This window comes from Tiliqua scincoides, chromosome 1 (assembly GCF_035046505.1).
Source record: "Tiliqua scincoides isolate rTilSci1 chromosome 1, rTilSci1.hap2, whole genome shotgun sequence".
In the NCBI taxonomy this organism is placed as follows: domain Eukaryota; kingdom Metazoa; phylum Chordata; class Lepidosauria; order Squamata; family Scincidae; genus Tiliqua; species Tiliqua scincoides.
In genome coordinates this window covers 167,383,810-167,408,508 of record NC_089821.1, presented here as the reverse complement: position 1 = coordinate 167,408,508, position 24,699 = coordinate 167,383,810, and the positions used below count along the sequence as shown (strand labels likewise).

The window sequence follows — 24,699 nt, the reverse complement described above, 5'->3', positions numbered from 1 at the left end:
ATTCTATATTTTGGAACTGATCTGTGCACCATATAACCAAAATGAATCAGTAAAAACAAAGCAGCATTTAACTTATATACTAACATATAACAATACTGACCTTATAGATCCTCTCTTTAATAAGAGAAGAATTCACTTCATGCCAGTTGTGATGATGTGCTTCCCGTTTGTCGATGTAATAACCCAGAATATTTGATCCACCACTGAATCGTGGAAGCTTCCATCCAATGGTCATTGTGTGGCCATCACAGTTGAGAAGTGTGATACCATAAGGGTATGATGGACAAGCTTTAAGAAGTCAAACATATGGCACATTAAAATAATGTCCACAAATATAATAGCTCATATTAATAATATCATCAGATTGCTTCTGTTATATTATTGCTTTGGTTATATTATGATAAAACAATGGATTGTGAGATTAATCTCACAAATTTAAGAAAATTGTGTCCTTAAAGCTCAAACATATCAGAGGCAAAGTGAGGCTTAACCAAAGCATTATTTCCCTGTATAACTCTTTCCCCTTCTACGGCAACAATACTGACTGACAACAATACTGTCGGACAACAATAGTGACCGACAGGGTGAAATGAGCAGTCCTGCATTCCATCTCCATAAAGTCCTAATCACTCAACAATGAAGTTGTGAAGAACTTGGTTCTAGTATAACTACTGTGCTGCTTAAGCAATAAGCTGGGCAGCCCAATCCTAAAATGCCCTGGAGCAGGCAGGCCAGCTGGCCTGTGCTGCATCTAGAGCAGGGCTGGACTGGGTTGTAGCACAACTCATTCCCCTTATATTCCCCTTACTCCGTGTTGCATGGCAGCAGCCCCTATGGGGCTACTTGGATCTATGCCACCTAAAGGTTGGCAACCTTCAGTCTCGAAAGACTATGGTATAAGCCTACAGCACCCAGTATTCCCAGGCAGTCTCCCATCCAAGTACTAACCAGGCCTGACCCTGCTTAGCTTCCAAGATCAGACGAGATTGGGCATGTGCAGGGTAACAGTTGCTGTAACCGCCACCTAAAGAGGCAGCGCAGATCCAAGCAACCTGGTGTAAGGTTGGGCTGCGTGGGAGGGGAGTTAGAACTCCCCATTCTGCTGGTGCAGCAGTACAGTATTCAGGCCTCCTTCAGAGGCCGCCGTAAGTCTGTGAACCGGCCTTCCAACTCCTACGGTGCAACTCCTACGGTGTTGCAAAAGTGCCATAAGGCACTTTTGCAACACCTCCCTTGCACTGGTCCAAGACTGCATCTGGACTGTGCTCAAAATCCTTTAGCCAGCCAAGCTAGCAAGAGCTGCTCTGCGCATTCCTTGATCAATAGAGAAGCCACTTCCCTATAGTGACTCCCCACAGCCCATATCACATCCCATTATTTTTCATGTGAAAACTTCTGATCCTGTGGACAACGAATGTGCCTCCATGAACATCCAACATGGAAACTGTCCATGTTATTGGGAATTTCTATGTGACAGTCAGACAGCTGGAGCTCCTCTGAGGTGAGAAGCATGTTATACTACAGGCCACAGTATCATTACAGAGAAGAGAGATCAAATGGCACATGAATCAAAGAACATGTAGACCAGCCCTTGTACTCATGTAAGCAATAATGGGTTCTCAGATTGGTTTCTTTTTATTGCTCCTTTAACAGCTTAAGTCTTATAGAATATCACTTACTGAGAGCTGCCTGTACTGTTATAGGATCAGACTCCTGGGAATTTTCACTCATTCCCACAGCATTTGCAGCTTTCACCCGGAAGATGTATTTCTCTCCAGTTGCTAAGCCATGCACAGCAAATCTGAAATAGGATAGTTAAGTTATATACATAACAGAATGAGAATCTTTACATATGCCTCAAAAGGGCACTCTCTGTGAGAGGCAGGAAGAAACACATAATAAGAAGTCCTTGGCTGAATATAGAAAATTGATACCAACTGAATAGTAAGTTATGTGTCCACACGGCTCTAATACAGTGATTTCTATAGCCATGCTGGTTCTTCCCAGGCTGTATAGTGAACATAGGGCACATAAAACGGCTTCTGCAGCCTAACAATTTTCCATTTAAAGCACAAAAAAGCCACAGGGGAAAAAGTAACTGTTTCTCCTATAGATCTTTTGCTTACTCCTAATGGGGAGAAAAAGAACAAAACAAAAAAAAGAATGTGACAAATTATGTGCATACTCAAACCTAAAGATTAAGTCACATTCCCACACAGTAGATATAAGGATTACACTGATGTCCTAAAGCTTCTTAGGGCCCAATCCTATGCCACTTTCCAGCGCTGATGCACCTGTAGCGCAGCCCCAAGGTAAGGAAACAAATGTTCCCTTACTTTGAGCAGATCGTCGTGACTGCCCCCCACCACCACAGGAGGAGGCATATGCCCCATTGCCATGGCTGCATCAGTGCTGGAACGTTATATAGGATTGGGCCCTTAGTGATAGAAAGTCCCTGACATTCCGGTGTGTTCTTGAGTTATGGCAATATATAGGCTATCTGGCATAGAGGCTAATCATTACTGCAGTGCAGTTGAGAGATGCTACTTTACTTTTCTATCAGTAAGAAGACACTTAGTGATTATGGTTACAGGAAGAAGTTATTTTATTTTCGTATTAAAAGAAACACAAGGGGAACGAGGGATTTTCAACTGACCTGTGACAAAACTTACCAAACTGACTACAGGAATAAACAACACACTCAAAAACACATTTCATTTACCTGTTATACTTAACGGGCTTATGGTTGCAGGCTTCCCAGTGATTCGATCCCACCACAGAACAGTCAATGTAGTAGCCAAACAGATCTTCTTCATGTTTTGGCTTGTCCCATTGTACAATAACAGAAGTTCTTGTATTTCTTGTTGCTACTATACGCCCAGGGGCAGAAGGAACAACTGCGGCACACAGAGAAGCGTTTACTCGACTTCAATCCATTTAGAGCATAACATACAACCACTCAATTCTAATGCTCATTGTGTTAGGGAAGTACTTAAAACAGGATATCCCAACCAATGAAGAAGCACAATGGCATCAAAGCTAAGCCATTTTAACTCCCATAGATTTAAAGGAGAAGGTGTTAAGCATGTAGTTCTTTATTCCACTGAAATTTTAATGGTAGCTGAACTGTGCCCCATGACTTTACATTGATATTACAGCAATGTTACCCTGGTTCTGCAGGCAGGTACACCAACAGAATTTTTTAGAAATGTGGTGCTAATTAGGGTTGCCAATTAAAATTAATCTTAATGTGGCCTTCCTTATTTCCCTGGTTTGCTCACCCCTACTGCAGCTTTGGACTTCCCCCTTTATGAAATTGCCCAGCTGGGGGGCCCTCCTGTGGGTTCCAACATCAACAGTTCAGCTGACAGTGACTATTTTGGTTCTTCTCCACAATGGCCTCGATGTGTGGAACTTTGGACCTTTAGAAATCAGACTAGGTTTCTTCTCTGCCTATATTTCGAAGGCAGCTGAACACTTATTTATCCTCCATAGATTTTGGAATTGAATTAAGTACTCTCTTGCAGGGTTAGATTATTTTTGTTCTTTGCCTTGAAGACCTAATGTGTTTGTTGCTCTGTTTCCTATAGTTTTTGTTTTTTTTGTTTAATATGTGATTGTTCTTGTTTCATTTTTAATTTGTCTTGAGCCACCTCATGGTGGGAGATGAAAAACAAAATACAAATATTTTAAAGAAATAAACAATAATTTTGGTTGAACTTGAACTGCACAGCACCCCACAATATCACATTCTTCTTCTACAGGTTGCCAAGTGAGCAACCAATGCACCATCGTCCCAGTAGGGCTTTAGCTGGCACTTTAAACTTCCTAGCTAATGGCTGCATTGTAGGATTCTGCTGCTGTGCCTTTAATTTTAATTTCACTTTGGTGCTTTGAGCGTTTTCTTGAACCTGCAGTAATTTTTTGTATTCTTATTTCCTGTTCACTGCTTTGCTCGTACTTTTATAGAAAAGAAGAGAACACATGTACATCAATAAAATATGAACATATGAACCTGCCTAATCCCAAGTCAGACCCTTGGTTCCTCTAGCTCAATCTTCTCTATACTTGCTGGCAGTGGCTTTCCAAGGTCTCTTACAGGGTTTCCTCCTAGCCCTAGCTTCTCTGTGCAAAGCAGGTGCTTTCCCACTGAACTATGATTCATCCCAACTTGCTCAATACATTATTATACATTAAACATATAACTGAATTTTTTGACAGAAAGTTCTGCTTTCCAGCATCACTTATGCTTTGACATGGTATTTTGTTCAGATTTCAAAACAAGGCCTCACCAATGGATTCTTTTGCTTGAATAGGAGGTGTTATTTCAGAAGGATCACTAATTCCATGCTTGTTTGCTGCCAATACTCGGAACACATATGGTTTCCCTTCAGCAAGATCAAACACTGCATAGCGTGGAGATCTCACTGCCACTTGGGCATTGACTCTCTGCCAGCTTCCACTGCCAACCATAGACTGGGGGGAAAAGAGAGAGATAATTACTACTTTGAAAGAGTTGTAGACAGAAATACTCTGCCTTAAAATTGGGCTGTTAAGCCCAATCCTAACTGAATTCGCACACAGCAATGCAGCGGCACCATTGCAAGCTATGCTACATCTCACATGGGAATTTTGGCTACTAAGGCTCTTCTCGGGGTAAGAGGATGTTTGTCCCTTTGCCCCAAGGTAAGCCCCAGCAGCTGCAATACTTCAGCTCAGACCTGCATGTTGATCCATGTTGGCGGATCAGGTCTGGGAAGGGGGATAGGATATGGCATGCGCTGCCAATTATGCCCCCTTCCCAGGCCTGATCCAGCCACCCCATGCCCCAGTCATTGCTCACCCCTGCCCCATGTCACTTCCACGATGGTAACATGTCGGGGTGGGGGGGAGAGACTCAACTGCTCAAAGTAATAATGTGCAGTAAGGTACTATTGATGCCCAGTTTCCCTTCCCTTCCATCTGTGTCTCTTTTCATATATATTCACCCACCCACCCACCCTTATTTTAATATATGGGTGGATCTGTCATGTGCATAGTTGCCCCATCACATCTAGTTTGGCCTTACTCATGCACACTGATTATTTCTTAACACAGCTAGGTGTGTCAAGCAAAGAAATCTCTTTCCCCCTTTAATGCTGGCAGAAATAGGCCAGAAGGTAACAAAATTTGGCTAAGGTTTGATGGTGTCCCAGTATGTGACCTAGCCTTCATCTACTAGTATGGAAGGACAGGTGATCCTCATTCCCAAGACAAGAGCCTGGATCATGTCCCCTGGAAAGTGGAACTGCTCTAGGCTACCTGTTAACTTCTCCTTCTGTCCCACAAGCAGAAAAGCAAAAGTGTCTCAGTTTCTTAGCAGAGCCTATAATACAGACGTCTTGTTCTCATTTTATACAAGACTAAGCAATGACTGAAAGAGCACTTCATTTTCAGGTCTTGTATTTCAACAACCATTAAATAATGCAACAAAACACCCTGTTTCTGTGCTTCTTTTATCATCCCATCACCTAGCCTAGGTTTGCTGATTTTATTGTTTCCCTTGCTTCTGCCGAGAAAATGATTTGAAACGGAATGGTATGTGGCCATGAAATGCCTTGCAGCTGAATGTAACTCTACGGCACAGTACCTTCTCAATGAAATATGATAATGGCTCTTTGCCACGGGGAACAGGTGGGTCCCAGCTGAGTACAACATATGTTTTGCTGGTTTCTGAAGCATGTACATTGGTGGGAGGTCCTGGAATCTTAACATCACCTAGAGGAGTAATAAACTCAGTAAGTGTTAAATGCCAGATTAACCTCCCAGGTCAGTGCTTATGGGAGAGTTCGTCTTTTTGAACTCCCTTGCTAGAGCGCATTGCTTGGCTATTAAGGGGTATAATATCAGCTTTGTGGTTTATTAAGGCTATCTCATTTCTACTTTGAGAAACCCAAGCTAACCCATTAGAAGTAGAGCACAGATTTTTTTACAGCCAAAGTCATATTTTCAAAAGTGGGGACGGACCCCTAGATGTATTCATCTCACAAGATTCTTTCTTCAGTCACATCTGAATCACTTTAATCTGCTATACTAAATGGCTTGGTAAAGTCTTTGCGCTTTATGCAAATTCAAAACAGGGCTGATCAAAGACATGAGCCCAGGAGTCTTCGTTGCTGCAAAGTGAGCAAGGAGAAGAATTTGCATGACAGATCACAGCACCGAAATATAAAATGGTGTAGGTGACACATAGGAGGGCAAGCACCATAGCAGAAATCTCTCTTCTGCACTAGGCATGACAATGCAAACCAGAAGTAATTCAGAGGATAGGAAAGAATTTCATTACGGCCACCTTTGTTCTCAAATTCCCACCAAGTGACAATTTAAGTCTTCCAGTCTGGAAAACCCGAGAGGCAATGGGGATCTGAATCACATGTCTGCAATGGCTCAGTTTGCCTGATCCGATACTGAAAATAGTACAAGTGCCTTGTATGCTTTGCACCTCATTCCATGTCTAGTCCTTGACAGCATAACTAGACATTATGGAAGATAAACGCCTGCTGCCCACCCCCCCAAAACAAAAGTCACACTGCTGCCCCATCGGCCTCCCTTAAAGTCTAGTGATGCAACATGTGGTAGGTGACATCACTGCATTCCAAACTTCCTTGTCCTTACAAAAGGCAAGCAATGAAGTGGAGCCAAGGTGGGGAAACTTAAGCCACAATGGCATCACATGACATCACACCTTTTGCATTAGTAGATATTGGGGGGGGGGGAGAGAAGGAGACACAGGGCAACAATTTATAGAAACAACATCTACCCTTCATAGCATCTACTTCCTACCTCATTAATTTCCTAGTTAGACAGTACCTGGCATGAAAGAGCTAGTTCACATTTTAAGTGACAATCACGTTCGCTGAAACCACACCAGCATTACCCCAATGTTTTCCCAGCAAAGCATAAAAACAAACAGAACTACATACAGCAAAGAACCACAATCCAATCAGGGGGTTTCAAGGCAAATGTTCAGGGGGATTTGAGGATGTGCACTGCTCAGTCCTACTTTACATTTTATTGCAGAAAATATCTGAGGTATCTCGACTACACTCAAAGGAAATGCAGGTGCCATGTAAAATGTGGAACCACTGTCTTCCTGCAGTTTCAGTTTGTGTGGTTGAACATCTGAAGATATTCCTCATTACTGCGATTGCAAGGACATGCAGTAATAGCTATGATATCAGAAAGTGCCTCAAATAGGAAAATGGCTCCAGACCTTCCTCTCAACACCCAAACTTTGTTAAACTGTTTTAACAGCTGGGAAATGTACTTCAGCGAAGAGGCAGGGTTCTCTGAGCTACCATTCCCATGATCATTTGAAGGGAATCAGTTAAAGTAATAGTACAGATATACCCTGAAAGTTCAACAGCAGCTAACAAATCCAGAACAGCAGAAGGCCACTTCCCCCAGAATTCAAAATTGGAATTGTTTATATCCCTAGCCTTTTTCTCAAGCCCATCTTGCAGCTAAAGATATGTTTGTGTGTATAAATAAATGTGATCAGGTTCTACTTTGCATTAAAGATCCAGGAGGAGGACAGGTAGACAGACAACACGCGCACGCGCGCGCGCGAAGGAAAATTAAAGGAAACTGAATGCCAAAACAAAGTATACGATAACAGCAAGGGAGCAGTGATATTGATACATGGAGATAAAGTCATGGGCAAACAACATACCTTCAAGGTCATCTTGATAGATTACAATTTTCTTGTCTCCATCCAAATGAATAGCTGAAGGTAAAAACAAACTTTTTAATATATATATTTTTAGCTTTAATGTATCTCTACTCACTGTTATCACCAAGTATTATGGATTTCCACATCTGAAATATCATTCAGTGTTCTGTGTTATTGTTTCCATAAATCCAATTGTATTAATTCAGGATGTCCTAGCAGAGTGGGGCATCTATGCCAATGGTACACAAAGAAGTAAAAGCAATATTTTTAAATGAATGGCATTAATAGTCTGACAACAAATTATCTTGTTCTCCCTCAAACATTAGAATCTAGAGTCATTCAGTTAGGTTAATGGTTCAAAGCATGCTAAATGAAGTTATGAAATGAATGAAAATGGACATTACATTATTTACGTGTGGAAGTAAGTGTGACAGCTACTTGCACAGACAACTTTCCAGAACGGATTAGATCAATACCTGGAGAATACATCTATTGCCGGCAATTTTGTCATCATAATAGCTAAGAAAGAATCCCCCTCTTCAGGGAAATAGACCTCTAATTACCAGGTTCTTGAGACAAGCAACAGGAAACAGCTATCACATTCTGCTTGGTAGTCTCCTGAGGAATCTGGTTAGCCAGTATTGGAAACAGAGAGCTAAATTAGATAGATATTTGGCCTTATCCAAGCAATTCATTTACAAGATGAAGAAATTCAATTAGAATATAACCAAATAATATTTTGAATAAGAGTGTTGACTTTCTTGATGGATGAAAGTAATCACCATATATAGGTCAAATCAAAAGGGAGTTCAGCACATGGTGGCTGTTGCTGGCTGTATAATATTGAATTATTTCAAAATTAAATGCCTCCTACATAACAAACAGTCAGTTAAAGTAGCCACCATCTGGAAAAGCATTAACAACACTAGAGAACTGAAAGCCATTCCTAGGTGTCTGGGCGAGAATGAGATACCTCTTCAAACAGATTGCCTTAAGGACCATCCACAGAGAAATCTGCAACAAATGCCACATTGGTTCTACTTAGTCTGTAATAATCAGAAGAGTTTCAGAAAGCTGAGAGATACAATACCAAAAAATGGTTAGCAAAGGAACCTGCTGCTGGTCTTGGAATATCATCCTTGAAAACCATGACTAAAAACTAAATTGTAACGTCACTATCTTTCTTTCAAAATGCACACAGACTCCTGAATACATGCTTATAGACTGTAAATTTTAATTCCAGGAGCAAACAATTCAACTATAAGAAGGCTGTGAGACATAGCATATGGTCTGTGTTCCCTTGCATCATTGTTAGCAGGTTTAGATGGTATTCAGGGACCATCCAAGCTGACCTGCCACCTAAAATACTGGCAAATTCTGCCCCGTGACCACCACTGCTGTGCCCATGAGACCCCCCCCCCACACACACACACACAAACCAGGCCACAACCCAGCTCCTTTTCCACAACCTTCTCTGTAGTTTCTTGAAGAACCCTGCACTGGGAGGGTCCTGGGTGTGGAAACTGTCTGGTCCCAGCAGCAGCCTCAGCACCTGGCCACTTTATAAGACAGCGGACCTTTTCCTGATCACTGTCCTGAGTGCTTGGGAAAGCAACACATCCAAAAATTACAAGAATGGATAAGCTTCCCATCTCTGTGCTTTTTGAGCATGAGAGAAGAGGTTGGTGCAGCAACCAGGTACAGCAGATGGGCAGGCGGTATGCAAGGAAGGAGGTGCGGCAACACCAACCAGTTTGTCCTCTCCCCCAACCTGCTGCTTGAAGTGGCCATTTCAGTCAGTCTCTTGGGTGGACTCCTCTCAACAGTATCAAGAAAGAGAATGCACAGATACATTTATCCCTCACAAATGGGAATCACTGCCTATTTGCTTTCCTGCTTAAAAAGAAGAAGAAGCAAAATCCTCTTTCAAATATCAGCTGAACAAATACCAAGGGGCTCCTTAGTTCACTCATTACTTACTTTGCAACCTCTCCAAGTCAATGGGGTCAAGAGCTGCCACTGCCTCAGACATTCTAGATGGCCTGCTGACACCAGCCTGATTGACTGCCCTCACACGGAATGTGTAGGAACGTCCTTCAAATAACCCAGTCACGGGATATTTGCAGATTTTTACAGGTGCATCATTGCACTGAACCCAGTTTTCAGTGCCCACTTCACACCTGTTTTCAACAATGACAGAAAAAATTTATGATGAAAATTTATGAAAAGCAATTTATGTTGAATATAAAATGCTTCCCTTGACTGTTTGGATAATGGAATCACATGGAAAGAGAAGATCATTTGGGAAGTTTCTCATATACAGCTTGGGTTGTTGCCAGGTTTGGCAAACACTAATTTCTTCTTTTGATTTTTCCTGATTTCTTTACAACAACTTCATAGCATCATCAAGTTGAAAGGGACATATATCATCATCGAGTCAAACCCTCATCACTGCAGCCTCTCCACAACCATAACGTTCCCGCTAGATGGTTATCTAGCCTCTGCTTAAAAAAGTCCAAGGATGGAGAGTTTACCACCATCCAGAATGTTTCACTGCCTTCCAAATTGTTACACTGCCAAACACTTCATACCATCAGGAAGTTCTTCCTAACATTTACCTGAAATCTCCCTCATTGTTAATTGAAGCAGTAGGATTCGTCCTGGCTACAAGAAGATTCACATTTGCATGTCCATCACTTGATACCTGCAACATTACGTGGTGGCTTGCAAGTGTGAGCTGTTACAAATCAGAATGCTCATGTCATCTTCACTGTGAGTTACTCAGTATTCAAGTGAAGAGAAACCAAGTGATTGCTGCTCATGTATAAACTGATTCAAAAAGAAGACCTACTGCTTCTGGAGACTTCGCACCATCACACAGAAATAGCAGCAATAAAGACAACTGAATAATATTGCTTTTATTTGCCTCATGACACAAAATCACTGCAAGATACCAGGACAAAAAGTTGTATTTTCTGAATTATTGGTTCAAAGATTTGACATGCAAAATAAATATACTAATCCCACCAGAAATATACCTGTCCACAAAGTATCCAATAACTGGAGCTTCATGGGTTGTGTTTGGTGGTTTCCAAGTCACAATCACATAATCTCTGTTTGCATCATGGCATTTCACATCCATTGGAGCTCCTGGTGCCCCCATGACCACTGCATCAGCATCTAAAATCAAGGAGATGTTCAAATTACCAACGTCATTGACACTGGACTCAAGAGGCACACGGTCACACCTGTGTCAAGGGACGCCACAATATTGTATGGCCCTGTCCACTGGGAAACTCACCAAAAGCCACCTATGGTTATTACTAAAAATATCAATATATATCACTTTTCAACAAAAGTTCACATAGCACGAAACATAGCAAAATAAATGGTCCCAGATGAGCTCATCTCACAAAAGACTCTATTCTGTATTAACCTATGGCAAAATTGCCTTTAAAAGGCTGGGTTCTGAAAAGTGTGCACTCTTCTTTCTCCTATGGAGTAATCCATATGCGTACTTTATAGTCAAACTGACATCACGCTGAGTGTTTCTTTCCCCCTCTTCCTTTGGGTGGGTGAGTGTTTGGAAGCTTTTCACCAGTAAAGGCAGAGGCCTGGAGATCAGCCTCAGGCTCCTTTCGGGTGGATTCTCTTAACACTCCTTGTAGCTGCTCAGAATCTGAGCACTCTTCATGTTCCAAAGTCTGTTTCTTCAAAGGTGAAGGGCAGGAGGTGTCCTCATTTACAAGAAACCACCTCTGTGAACACCTGCAGTGCCAATTAAGAGTAATAGTAGTGAAAGAAATCAGCTCTCCTACTGCAAGGTCTTTACAGCCTGTCAAGTGTTGGAGAAATTAGACACAATGTCTCCCCAAATCACAAGCTGTTTTTCTTCCTCCATTTCATGTGCTCAATGTCCTCCTCCTTTCAAGGATTTCTGTTGTATTTTTGTTTACTGCCTAGCAACTTATATTTCCAAGGGTGAAATCTAAACAGTTCTTACTTGGAAGTAAATTCTATTGAACTCAATGAGACTTACAAGACCCAGAATGTAAATGAGCATAAATCAACCCAGCTCCACTGCTTTCAGCAGAGACTACTGAAAATTCAACCTGAAGTCCTGACAAACACTTAACAATGCACATTTGGAAGCGTGCTCCTTTTGAAAGAAGTAGTAACTTAGAATTGAGTTTCTGCTCATAAGGGCTTTAGGAACCTTATTCTGACTCATAGGAGAATTGTGAATGCAAAGGTAAGGTCAAATTATGGCCTTCTTTTTAATGTAGTTGCCTCTAATTCATCTGTGTGTCTCAATAAAAAGAAAACTCTTAAGCAAATCAGAATATTCCTTTTACTTTCTTGCCACAGGCATTACATAGAAAGAGTTAGCTTTTTTGGCCATGTGAACACTCAGTCTCTGTGTGGTAGTCAAGTACAAGCATCACTGCCTAAAACTGAGAGCCTCCTAGAGATGTCCCCTAATTGAGCTTGGCTGAAAGCAAGCTACTGAGCCTCACTTTTTCCAGCTCTAGTGGTCAGGCATGGAGCTGTATCTCTGCACATCTCCCCCAGCACATACAAAATAAAGCCCATACCTCTCACAAACAGATATGCACTGTATTCATTCACTCCGCCTTTGGAGACTATGCGCAGTGTGTATAAGCCTTCATCATCCTTGTTCAGGTGGGTGAAAGACAGTGCTGCCTGACCTTCTCCAAAGAATGGTTTTGTCCACTTGGATTCTTTTATGAGCACATCTGAAAAAGAATTGCGATTAAGTATATCACCCAGCTAGCAGTGATGATTGACCCTCATCAAACTCTACCTTGCATGAATCACTGAGACAGACATTATAGGACAAATTTAATCCAGGTGGGAATTTAGCATCATGAAATTCTACCTTTTAAGATCTGAATTGTCAACTTTCAAATTTATTCCACCTCTGCGTCTATAAAGATGTGCTCTATTTTACAGCCTTCCATGTTATCCCTCTGAGACCTAATGATGGGATGGATGTCTCACCATTGCCATTTTAACAAACCAACTCACCTAGACACACACATACACAAAACTCCCTTCTGAAGCAATGTCATGGTCTAATCTAGGGCATCATCCAGCACGTTCCGCACCAAACACTTTTAAGTCATGTTGATTTAAATGGAAGCAAGTTAAGCACATCCTTTGCTTTCTCATTGAAATCAATGGGATTTAAATGTGCTTAACTTTGGCTGGATTTCGTACTTAATCAGGAGTTCTCACTTTATGCACTTTTGATCCTTTTTAATAAACTTCTCTATTTGAGGCATGTGTCAGATTAAATTAGAAAGGAAAAAAAAATGACTTAAGGCCAGAAGTAAGTTTAATCTGGTCTACTATAAATACACACTTAATTTAAAATCTTTGGGGCATTCCTGCTGAGCAGTGAATCAAATTAAGTTTGAATGTCTCACAGGTGAGAGGTTGTTCCTCAAGATTAATATAAATTAATCTGATTGACTAGTGCAATTGATGCAATGAAATGTGTAGAATATTTTAACTTTGCCAGAGAAGTTTCTACCTACTTCTTCCTATTGTTATTCCTAGTTATTACCCTAATCACTAATTGGCTACTTTTATATGGTTTCTTTCCAGCCTCAAAGAGCTTTTCTGTACTGATTTATTTTCCACTATGTAGCTTTGTTATAACAACAGGAAGCTTAAGAACTCTGCCTAAATACTCCACTGCTCCTCAAAGAAAATGGAGAACTATTTAAAAGTAATGCATTGTGGACAGCATTGTGGACAGCACCTGCAGGTGCTGGGTAATTCAGTACACATGGATGTGCCACACATATTTTCAAATAATACAGTTGATCATGAGGGACAAGCTACTATCTCCCTGTACTTCTCAACTGAGGGATTGTGCAGAGCTAGTAAATTGCAGCTTGCAACTTTGCCGAGATGAGTTAGCATTAGCAAACTTGTCAAAATACCCATTTGAAGAGCTAACATGTGATGAGACTGTTTCTTTGTCCTTTGCCTGGGGCATCTATATACTGCTTAAACCAAAAGAGGTTTCAATTTTACTTATGCAATTGCTCACAATCTCTGGTTGGATGCTGGTGGACCAAGAGCCACTGATTTCCTATGACAAGCCTGCCAATTATTCAAGCATTAATTGGCAACTGAATGGGGAATGTTCACAAACATTACCACCAAAAATAGAGGTTAGAACTCACCATAATTCTTACTCATTCTTTCAACACATTTTGCCACAGGGTCATAAATAACAAATAGAATCCCAGTATCGATATCCTTCACCCCCCACTTGAACCAAGATCCATACATGTACAGATACAGGCTTCCATGAATACAGCTATATGAGTAATCATGTGCACATAAATGGGTGCTGAGTACTCAGTTTCCCAGTCCAATCCACCAACCACACAGGTGTAATCCTACCACATGACTGATAGTACAGGTCAACTGTTGAGAAGGAGAAGTAGCAGGTGGATTGTTTCTTTCTCTTCCCCAGCCAAACACCTGATCATTGTAGTTGCCAATTGTCTGATTGTGGACATAATTGGATGAAGGGCCTTCCCCAATTATTTTGCAATGGAATTTCTAATTTTTTAATTTGTAATCCAAATTTGAAATGTGTTACTTTCTGTTTCCCCTCCAGAATGTGTGAACCATTCCATACTAACTAATTTAGGCCCAAATCCTAACCCACTTTCCAGCACTGGCATAGCTGTGCCAATGGGACGTGTGCTGCATCCTGCAGGCGGGGGGCAATCACAGAGGCCTCCTTAAGGTAAGGTAATGTTTGTTCCCTTGCCCTTAAGTCAGTGCTAGAAAGTGGGTTAGGATTGCACCCTTAGTTTATTTAACATATACCATATCCCCTGGCATTTAATGACTGCTAAATGCTTATAAACCAGTGTTTCTCAAACTGTGGGTTGGGACCCACTAGGTGGGTCGCGAGCCAATTTCAGGTGGGTCCCCATTCATTTCAATATTTTATTTTTAATATATTAGATGAGGCTACCATGGTATGTGACTGCATTTGGGGAAATGTTGTAGACATGTACTTTTAACAAGCTACTATGTATATTCTTATAACAATGATGGTAAATGGAACTTACTCCTGGATAAGTGTGGGTAGGATTGCAGCCTATTATTGTTAAAAATTTTCCTACTTGATGATGTAACTTCTGGTCATGACATCACTTCCAGTGGGTCCTGACAGATTCTCATTCTAAAAAATGGGTCCTGGTGCTAAATGTGTGAGAACCACTGTTAAGGCAGCTAGCGTGCCTGTATGGGCACGCTAGCAATGATTGCCAGGCTGATCCCCCCTATCAGCCGGCAGCAGGGCTTTGCTGCCAGCTGATTGGCTGGCTGACTGGCCTTGGGGGGGCGGGATGACTGAGCCTGATCTAGCGCGCAGGCGCTAGACCCGGCTCAGTTCCGTTCCGGCAGGGGTGAACCAGAACCGCTCTCTGGATGCTTGACCGGCTCGGGGAGGCAGGCTGGCTAGCCCCTGGTCTGAACTTTGGGGCCTTGCAGGGGTGACCTGAAGGCAGAGTAGTTTGGCTGGCTTACCCTCTTTGGGCGACAGTGAAAGGCGGGCTTAATAACAATTGAGCTACGCCTGGAGTCGGGTGGACGCCCTATGAGACTGGGGGACGTAGACGACTAGGCCATTTCCCCCATTTAGAACCCCGCACTTAGTTTGGGTATTGTTTCCTATTTTGCCTTGTTGCGCTTGTTGTAAGTTAATAAAGTGGCCCATTTAATCCCATACCTGTTGTCGGCTGTATTTATTGGGGAATGCATGGTAATAAACTATAGTGATTTGGGGCAAGCAGCACATTCTCCTGGAGCTGATTAGCAAAAGTAAACCATAGAAGTCCATGACAGCAAGCTTATCATTCATATAATTAATTCATAAATAAAGAATGATTTCAATACCCAAGAAAAATGAAACAGGATTTGAATGATATAGCAAATGCAAACCTAGCCATTTGCATATTGACCACTTTAAAATCAGAACCTTTCAGAAAAAGAGCATCATATTTCATCCATTAACAAACTTCTTACTGAAAAGGTTTTTCTTCTGGCCTTCTGCTCTAACACTATTAATAATGGAATGTGGAGCCCACAGCAGATTTGTATAGTGAAAGCAGATCTCTTATGCATGTTTGCTCTTCTTGGAAAGGTGAAGGATCTGTCCAAGGACACTTGCTAGCGAATATCACTCTACTATGCCTCTTGAAAAATTCAGAACCAATTTAAGCGCAGGCACACTTTGCATAAGGACAGTCACAAACTTACCATCTCTGTACCACTCAGCGCGAGGTTGGAGACGCTTCAACTCTGGTGTGACCAGAAGACCGCATCTGAGGGTAAGCGCATCCCCTTCCACACCAAAAGTGACACCAAACCTCTCCAAAAACTGAACATCAAAATGGGTGAAGCACATATCCAATGGCAGAGGCACTGTATGAAAGGGGAGAATAAGGCATGCGAGATGTATTGCGGTCAAGACACAAAGTATATGTAATTCAGACATGCTTTATTACAAAACAATGACAACACAGAGGACTGAGGAACAAATTCTAAGTCTGAAGACAAACACTTTTTTAGAGATTGAGGAGTTATCACTTATGCAGCATACATTACTTCACTATTATCTCTAGCAAACAGGTTTTGCAGATTTTGGTAGCTTTTTTTTTTTTTAAAGAAACCTGCACAATCTATTTAACCACAGCTGACTATGGGACAATAATGTGTGTGGGACAAAGACCAATGACAGTGCTCTCAAAAAATTGCCTGTCTCCAGCCTCAGAAACACATTGGGTTGCATCTAAAGAAAGTTATGGTCCTAGACTCCTCCTCCTCCCCCCCCCCCCACTGGTGCAGCTGCACCTAAAAGGCATGCACTGTAGCCAGCAGCAGAACAGGGTGGTAGGTGTTAGAGAGCAAAGCTGATTTAAATCCCTTTACCCCTCTGCAAGCCTCCCTCTCTGCAATGAGTCTCCACAAACCTGCACCAGCAATTTCACCAGATTCTCCCCCTCCTGCAGCCTCCCCACCTCTCTCGCTCCCCACCCAGTTTTGCCCCTCCATACCCCTTTCTCGCCCTCCCCCGCACTCTCCCACCTATCCCACTGGCTTACTACTCCAGTGGGTGTCAGCAGGCCAGTGACACACACAGGAAGGTTCTGGCCTTCCTGCCAGTGCTTGGGCAGAACACTACTCAGGACGCTGCCAGAGCATGCTTTACAGCTGGTTTTCAGCAGCCAGCGCTGGCCAAATGCATGTTCTGCCAGCGGGGCTGCCCAATCCTATGGGCTCTTAGTCATTACTAAGTTCCACTGAAAAGAATGGATTTTAAGTTAGCCAGGACTAATTTGACTAACTGATTTCAGTGGTGCCATAATACATAATATATATATTACTCACACATTGCGTTCCTGGGATGGGGGCAAAACTCTAAGTTTCTTCAAGTGCCTGGCCACTGGTGTAAAACAGCCCCTCACCCTCAGAGCCAGTTGTAGTTGCAAAGGTGAGAGGGACCACTTTATGCCATTGGCCAGATGCTGGAAGAAACTTAGCATTTTGCCCACCCACGCACCCCCTCCCGGAACACCAGTGTATTCACAGTGATAACTGACAAAAAGTAATGAGTAATCCCACAATTAAATTCCAAATCATGCCTATCCATCTTTTTATCCCTACACTACTTTCCCCAGATAGTCTATTCATTGAGAATTCAAGACCCATCCCTGGGTTTTTATTAGCCCCTATCCAAACTCTGTGGATCTATGTCAGTTTTGTGTGGAGTTTATAAAGAGACTGAACAAAGCCTGGCTCAGAGCAATTTTCTTCAGGAAGTAAAACAGAGCATGGGGAACAAGGGTGTTTGTGTGTCTGCTAGCCACTTCTGTGCCTGTATAGTGTGGTCTGCTAGCCACTTGAAAATGTCAACGTTGTTTCAAAAAGAAATACATGCCCAGCTGACAATGACAAGTGTCATTTATTATTATTATTATTATTATTATTATTATTATTATTATTATTATTATTATTATTATTATTATTATTATTATTATAGCTTCATCCCACCTTACACACACACACACGCCATCAGATGTACAATTCTATCTTAACAGCTTTTACTTTACCCCTATGGTTAAAAGTGTTGAATGCAGATTGATGGGTCTCCTTTGGGAGGGAGTTCAAAAAGACCAGAGCCACTACAGAGAAGGCCCTGTTAAAAATCCCTGTAATTCAGTGGCTTAGGTATCAAAAACAGGGCCCAAACTGAAGACCAAAGAAGCTAGGTAAGCCATACAGAGAAATGCTCCTGAGCTACATTGTTCCTAGTATGTTAAGGGTTTTATTGGTTGAAACTAGTATCTCATATGGGGCCGAGAAGCAAACTGGTATCCAATGTTATTGCTCTGAAAAAAGTACCCTTAAGAGGCTTCAGAAACCCAGATGACTATATCAATTCCATAGTGAACTTACAGTGACCATATAGGATTCCAGCAGGGTAAGGCTCTTCATCTCCTCTGTACCCTGAAAGAAAGTGACAGTTGTGTTACATACAACATAAACAGTGCTGCAGGTACTCCCTGCTGAATTTGAATGCTTTCATGGCTTACTTACTCCTCACAATGACAGCAGCGTTGGTTGATGCTTGTCCATGTACGTTTGTTGCCACTGCAGTGTAAGTAGCAGTGTCGTCATAGTGAGCTCTAAACAGGGTAAAAAGAGATGTGAATTAGTATATAATATAAATAGAGTTCCAGTCAAAGTGAGAGCAGTGGAATTGCCACACAGGGCCTTCAGAGGACACAACCATCCAACTTTGCATTTGGTGATGATGTCATTCCCAAGCACTGGAATTCCATGATATGCCAGTTGCCTTGCAACTAACAGCTGGCTCAGGGAAGGGCAGGATCATGGGTGACAAGGAGATTTAAAAGAGACGGAGAACGGTCAGAAGAAGAGGGAGGAGGGAGGCAAGACCCACAGGAGAAAAAAAAGTGGATTAGATGAGAAAAGTGGAGAAGAGAATCAAAAGCATGGAGATGGGAGAAGGAACAGTAAAGAGAACAGAAATTATCCCGATCGCCCAATTACAGGGGTGATCGGAGTTTATTTAGCCTGGCCTGGAACAGAAGAGTCTCCTCCCTGTGGGGGGAGTGGAGGTGGGCTGGAACTAAGCGGAGGCAGAGGCCTTTTAAGGAACAACGCCCAGCCCTCCTCCTCTTTCGCATGTGGGCGCTGTTACATTTCTTATTTCTACTGTCATTGGCACTGAGGGTCCAGGTGTTGGGTCTGGTCAGAGGGCCAGTGCCCAGCCTGACCGACCCTTGCTGCCACCCCGGCTACCTCGGAGCTCCTTATGTTCTTCCCGGAGTTCTATCATGGAAGAAAGAAATAAAAATCCTTGTTTAAGAAGAACACTCAATGGATGGCTCTTGACCCCCAATTAAGTTATGGCATGGTGGTACAGGCGAAATAGGCAGGGAAGAACCCTATAGCAGGGGTTCAGCGGCACGAGGGCATTGACTGGGGCCCTGGCCGGGACCACGGGGGTCCTCCTCAGAAGCTCAGCTAAGGGACAGACCTGGATGAGTTACACCGCCTGAGAATGGGGCGTGGCTTGGAGTCGGGTGCATGCCAGCCTGGGGGCAGATGTGTTCTGGTACCGCCCAGTGGTCCCACCCCCACACCACAGGGGGCTTCGCTGCCTCTGCGGCTGCAGGTCTCAGCCTCCCCTTCGGTTGTCAAAGCTAATAAAGCGGCTCTTTCTCCCATATCTGTTGTCTCGAGTGTTCATTGGACGGTGCGCAAACAAAAAGGAAGGTGGGAGAAATGCAACCAAATCCACCGGTGGAAAAGGAGGAGAAGGGAATAGCAAAGCACATCACTTTTGAATTAATAAAGTGGCCCATTTAAATCCAAACCGCAGTCTGGCATCTTCATTTGGGATGGTGCAGGGGTAAGAGAATAATAAGCAATACCGACCTATACAAATATAAGTTGTACACAAGCATATTAGAACATAATAGTAAAACAGTAATTTTTTTCCTCCAATACGGTGAGCCTGGCATCCTCCCACCTTTGTCATGAAAAAAATCAGGCCTATATAATTGCAATTTGAATGATTGACAGCCCAATCCTGAGGTGCCCGAGGCGCACGGCTGCAGCAGCGCCGAGATCAGCTGCCACCACATCCTGCGTGCCTCAGCCTGCCATGGGCGGTGCTTCGGTAGAAAGGACTTTCGTCCCCTTCTCCCGGGTAAGGAAAGCAGCCCCGCAAGGGGCTACTCACTTTACTGCCGACCAAAAGGGGCCTAGAAGCAAACTTGCATACAATATTATTGTTCTGAAAAAAGTACCCCTAAGAGGCTTCAGAAACCCAAATGACTATCAATTTCACAGTGAACTTACAGTAACCAAAAGGTCGGCAGTAAAGTGAAGACGTTTGTGTAGGGTGCCGAGCCCTGCACAAACAGACAGGATCGGCCCACCTCCTGCCTCCCTGCTCCCTCCTCCTGTCACAGCTTCCGCCCTCCCTCTCTCTGCCCCTCTCCTCCCGGTCATGCCAACCGTCCGCCCTCTCTCCGCCCTCCCCATGCCTCTCCCCTCCCTGGAACGCCTCCTCCCCACCCCCGCTTACCGTGCTGTGGCTCAGCGGTCCATGAGACCACCAAACAGCAGAGGATGGGCGCCTGCCTGGCGCTAGCCCAGCAACGGCTGGTGCTGTGCTACCATGGGTGCTGGACTGGTGGTAATCCTCACAGACGTCCCTTATGGTACGTTTGCGACAGTGTGCTCTGGCGGAAAGCCGGAGTGCTGAGCTCAGGATTGGGCTCTCAATTAGCAAGCTTGGCTGCCTCTTCCCCATTCCCATTATGCTTCAGGTGATCCGTCCCTCTTTTAAAAAAAATAAATTATGTGCTGCATGTATAGCTATTTGGTTAAATGTTCATTCATCATGTTGTTTTTTTTAACAAAAACAAAATCTAATTTAAAAGAGCAACATCATTCCAGGGGCAGCACAGGAGTGATGAGTTCCTACCAACACAAACATTTGCCATTCTGAAATGTGCATAGTTAACAGTAAGAGCAGTTTGACAATGGACCCAATTACTATGGGAAGTGGTGGGTTCCCCCTTGCTGGAGGTCTTCAAGCAGACACCTTTGGAGATGGTCTAGAGAGGTTTTTCCTGTTTCTAGCAGGAAGGTGGACTAGATGGCCATAAACACCCCTTACTATATTCTTACTATATTCTATAAAGTATTATTATTAATATACTTTATGCTTTTCAACAAAACAAGCTCGCAATGAGTTTGCAGAGAAAATCAAACAACTCAGTGTTTCCCTGTCCCGAAAGGCTGCAATCTAAAAAAGCCCTACAGATGGGCCCACGTATCTGCAAATCTCATATCCATGGTTTCAGGTACCTGCAGATCGGGTCCACAAGGCCCCCCCACACACACAAGTCCCCTCTGGAGGTTTTGCATAGCAGTGGGGGGAGGATATGGTAGCAACCTTGCTGAGGCTATTCAAGAGGGTTGGATTTTTTTGGTACATGGGTGGGAGACTTCCTGGGGATCCTACATTCCATGCCATGAGTTCCATTAAGAAAGGGAGGTGGTGTGTTGATGTAAGAAATAAATAAAAAGTTGCACACAAGTTCAGGTTCAAAATTCTGTAGCCAAGAGTATGGAGCCCGATGCTGTTCACATACCAGTATCAAGGAAAAGACAATAATCTGCTGCAACTCAGGGCAAAAAGAAATGGCTTGGGCATGAACAAACTGTCCTTTTTAGACTCAACTGAAACTTCATCTCCTGAAAGTTCTATAAGGAACTTCTTAAAACTCTGGGTATTTCTATGATACGTTCAAGACCAGGTGTTTCCATACATGTGTACAAAATCCATGCTGGTCCTAATGTAGGCTGTCTATCTGGTGTGCAAACTTCCCAGTCTAAGTGTCAGAGGCCACTGCTTTAAAGTTTCAGACCTTTAATAAAACATTCAGCACACCTGCGTTGGATTCCCCTTCCAAAGATCAATTTGGTTGTTTGAGAAAGTCAGGTGAACTGGCTATAAATATTGCTTTCTCCATTGCCTGTGCATTATGAACATCCAATCTGACAGCCAAGAACAGACACAGAGAATTTGGATACCAAGTATAACGAAGGTTGTAGGTTTTGTGACAAGGAGCACACTTGCTTTCTGAGAAACAGACAGGCATGTTCCCTGCTTTGCAGAAAGAAGAGGTATAGGAAGAACGGGAAAAAAGGGGGGAGGACAGACCTGCAGTCAGAGCCCTTATGGTGGTGTAATGCACACTACGCATCACTGAAAGGTGAAATACACACCACTTGATTTCAATAACTCCTCTATGAATGACAGTAAACCGGAGGCATCGCTTTTGTGATATGTAAGGATTATAGCTCCTCCTAGAGGCAGATCATCACCCATGCACGACAAAAACCAAATTGAGTGTTATCAAAGAAATGCATGTCACCGTCATTGGGGGAAAAAAATGTGCTGCAGATGCAAGGGATGCTTCACAGGGAATTCTTTCAAAGTACAAACAGTGCTCAAAACTGTTCCCAGATTTCTATAAAGTTAAAAAGCTGGGTTAAGCACAGGAGTCATCTGATCTTAGAAGGTTTTGACAGCAGACTAAATCAAGGCAGCTCTTACACAATAATGCATCCTATTCTTATTTAAGTTGGTATTACACTCACTTTACAGAACACAGAAACAAATGCTGACATATAAATCAGCATTACTAATGTAGCATAAAGCACTGCAATAAGGAAAACTATAGTACAGAGTCTATTTTCTTCATAAGAACGTCTACCTGGTCCTGTATTCTATTTCTGACAACCACCAGATAAAAGTCTTAGTAGTATCTACAGAGGTAGTTCCAAGGAACTGTGGAAATTCTGAAGCAGTGTTCAACAAACTGAAAAAAATCTAGGCAAGACAGACAGTCTCCTGATCAGGAGATTGTGAGCGCAATCCTAACCCCTTAAGCCAGTGCTTTCCAGCACTGGCAAAGCGGTGCCAATGGGAAGTGTGCTGCATCCTGCAGTTGGGTGTCACTCATGGAGGCCTCCTCAGAGTAAGGGAATGTTTGCTCCCTTACCTCAGAGCTGCATTGCCCTTACGTTAGTGCTGGAAAGCACTGACCTAAGGGGTTAGGATTGCGCCCTCACTGATTCAATGATAGTGTATCAGCCTGTTCCAAACAAGGTTGTGCTCCCCTTGAAGGATCATCAGGTTTGCAGTTTTGTGGGCCAAGCTTTGCTCCTGAATGTCCAGGTGACAGTTGTGACCAGGTGTGTTCTTGCCTAGCTTCAGTGGCAGTAGCATAGCTAGAGGGGGTGCAAAAGACTAAGTTTTGCAGAGTGCCTCACCTTGAAGTGCAAGTGGCCCCTCCCTCACCCCTTGATAGCCATTCTAGGCCACTAGAGTAAAACAGGGGATACACCTCCATTTTTGTCTACAGTAGCCCAGATTGGCTCTGAAGGGGAGGGGTCACTTGCACACCAAGGGGAGACACCCTGCAAAACTTAGTGTTTTGCACCCCCTCTAGCTACGCTACTGTCAGGTGGTATACCAATTTCTGCCTCAGATGGACCTGGCCATGGAGATATGTGCCGGGCAGCCCAAACCTGAGCTTCCCAGTGTGTGGAGATGCTATGGCGCCAAAAATGGCTGCATCCAGTGTGCCCCTGGCAGCTGCTGTCACCTCCTTGGGAAAAGGGGACTTTCATCCCCTTATCCCAGGTAAAGTGAGTAGCCCCACAATGGGGCTATTAGATTCTATGACAACCCAAGGGTCAGCGTAGAATTTAGAGCCTCCATGTCAGGTAGACAACCCAACATGGAGGCTCAGGATCCAGTGGAGCAGAGCTCCACCGGGACTGTCTCCCTCCCACCCCACTCCCTCTACTGGCATGCCTCCTCCCCACCTTCTCCCCACCCTCCCTTCACCTCCCCCCACTCCGGAACACCTCCTCCCCACCTCCCCCCATGCCCCAACTTACCTCTCCGCTGCCCAGCAGTCTGCACAGCAGCTGAGCAGCAGACCTCTGGTGCTCCACCGACACTAGCCCAGTTCTGGCCAGCACTGGGCTAGCACCAGCGCTCCAACGGCGCGAGGGCCCGCAAATGTGCCGTAAGGCACATTTGCAACAGTGCATGCCGGCGGTAAGCAGGCGTGCATTTTTTAGTATTGGGCCCTTAGTCAGTTCACAATTTGATGCTTGACCTGTCTATGTACATGTGTTCATGTTGCTCAGTGCATACCAGGAAACATGACCCAATTTATACATGCATGCATATGAGCAAAAATTTCTGAATAGATACCTTCCTGGTTTTCGGTTTTAGAATATGCAGAGGGCATCATCATTTACATTCTCCCATAGAAAAGGAAATACCTTTTTAAGATAGTACTTTCCATCTGCCTTTCTTGTGTTAAAAATAATTTACGTTTTTAAAAAGTCTGATGGCTGATTAATTGGAGATGGAGGTACTTCCCCATTGATCAAAATATTTTAAATTAATGAATTGACCAAATAGTGCAGCTCTCACAGCAACCAAAGCCCAATTTAGTCCCAAAACAAGCTCTCAGAACAACTAATGAAAACAAGCAAACAAAAAAACAATAATACTAAATATCTAAGCAACTGTTACCCTGCAGATGCCTGATCTTGTCTGATCTTGGAAGCTAAGCAGGGTCAGGCCTGCTTAGTACTTGGATGGGAGACCAGGAATAGGAATACTGGGTGCTGTAGGCTTATACCATAGTCTTTCAAGACTGAAGGTTGCCAACCAAGACACAAAAATCAGCATCAAAATAACATCATGAGTAACAGCACCTGCTGCAATAACTAAATAATTCATCATCAAAGCTGTCAGAGAATATTTCATTCTTTTATTTGTCCACGTAGGTAAATAT

At 43.3% G+C, this 24,699-nt stretch overlaps 1 protein-coding gene and 1 pseudogene across 1 annotated transcript in view; both read right to left on the bottom strand.

Annotated features, from left to right (window-relative positions):
* Positions 1-24,699, bottom strand: part of MYOM2 (myomesin 2) — an 85,469-nt gene that overhangs the window by 40,829 nt on the left and 19,941 nt on the right. The window contains exons 6-17 of the mRNA XM_066622692.1: positions 18,368-18,456; positions 18,227-18,277; positions 16,028-16,192; positions 12,307-12,468; positions 10,750-10,891; positions 9,692-9,891; positions 7,712-7,765; positions 5,630-5,757; positions 4,293-4,476; positions 2,723-2,897; positions 1,680-1,801; positions 101-288 (exon numbers count right to left, since the gene is read on the bottom strand). Of these exons, the coding sequence (XP_066478789.1) occupies positions 101-288; positions 1,680-1,801; positions 2,723-2,897; positions 4,293-4,476; positions 5,630-5,757; positions 7,712-7,765; positions 9,692-9,891; positions 10,750-10,891; positions 12,307-12,468; positions 16,028-16,192; positions 18,227-18,277; positions 18,368-18,456 (1,660 nt within the window). The remainder of the gene's footprint in view (positions 1-100; positions 289-1,679; positions 1,802-2,722; positions 2,898-4,292; positions 4,477-5,629; positions 5,758-7,711; positions 7,766-9,691; positions 9,892-10,749; positions 10,892-12,306; positions 12,469-16,027; positions 16,193-18,226; positions 18,278-18,367; positions 18,457-24,699) is intronic.
* LOC136638105 (5S ribosomal RNA) lies at positions 900-1,019 on the bottom strand (annotated as a pseudogene).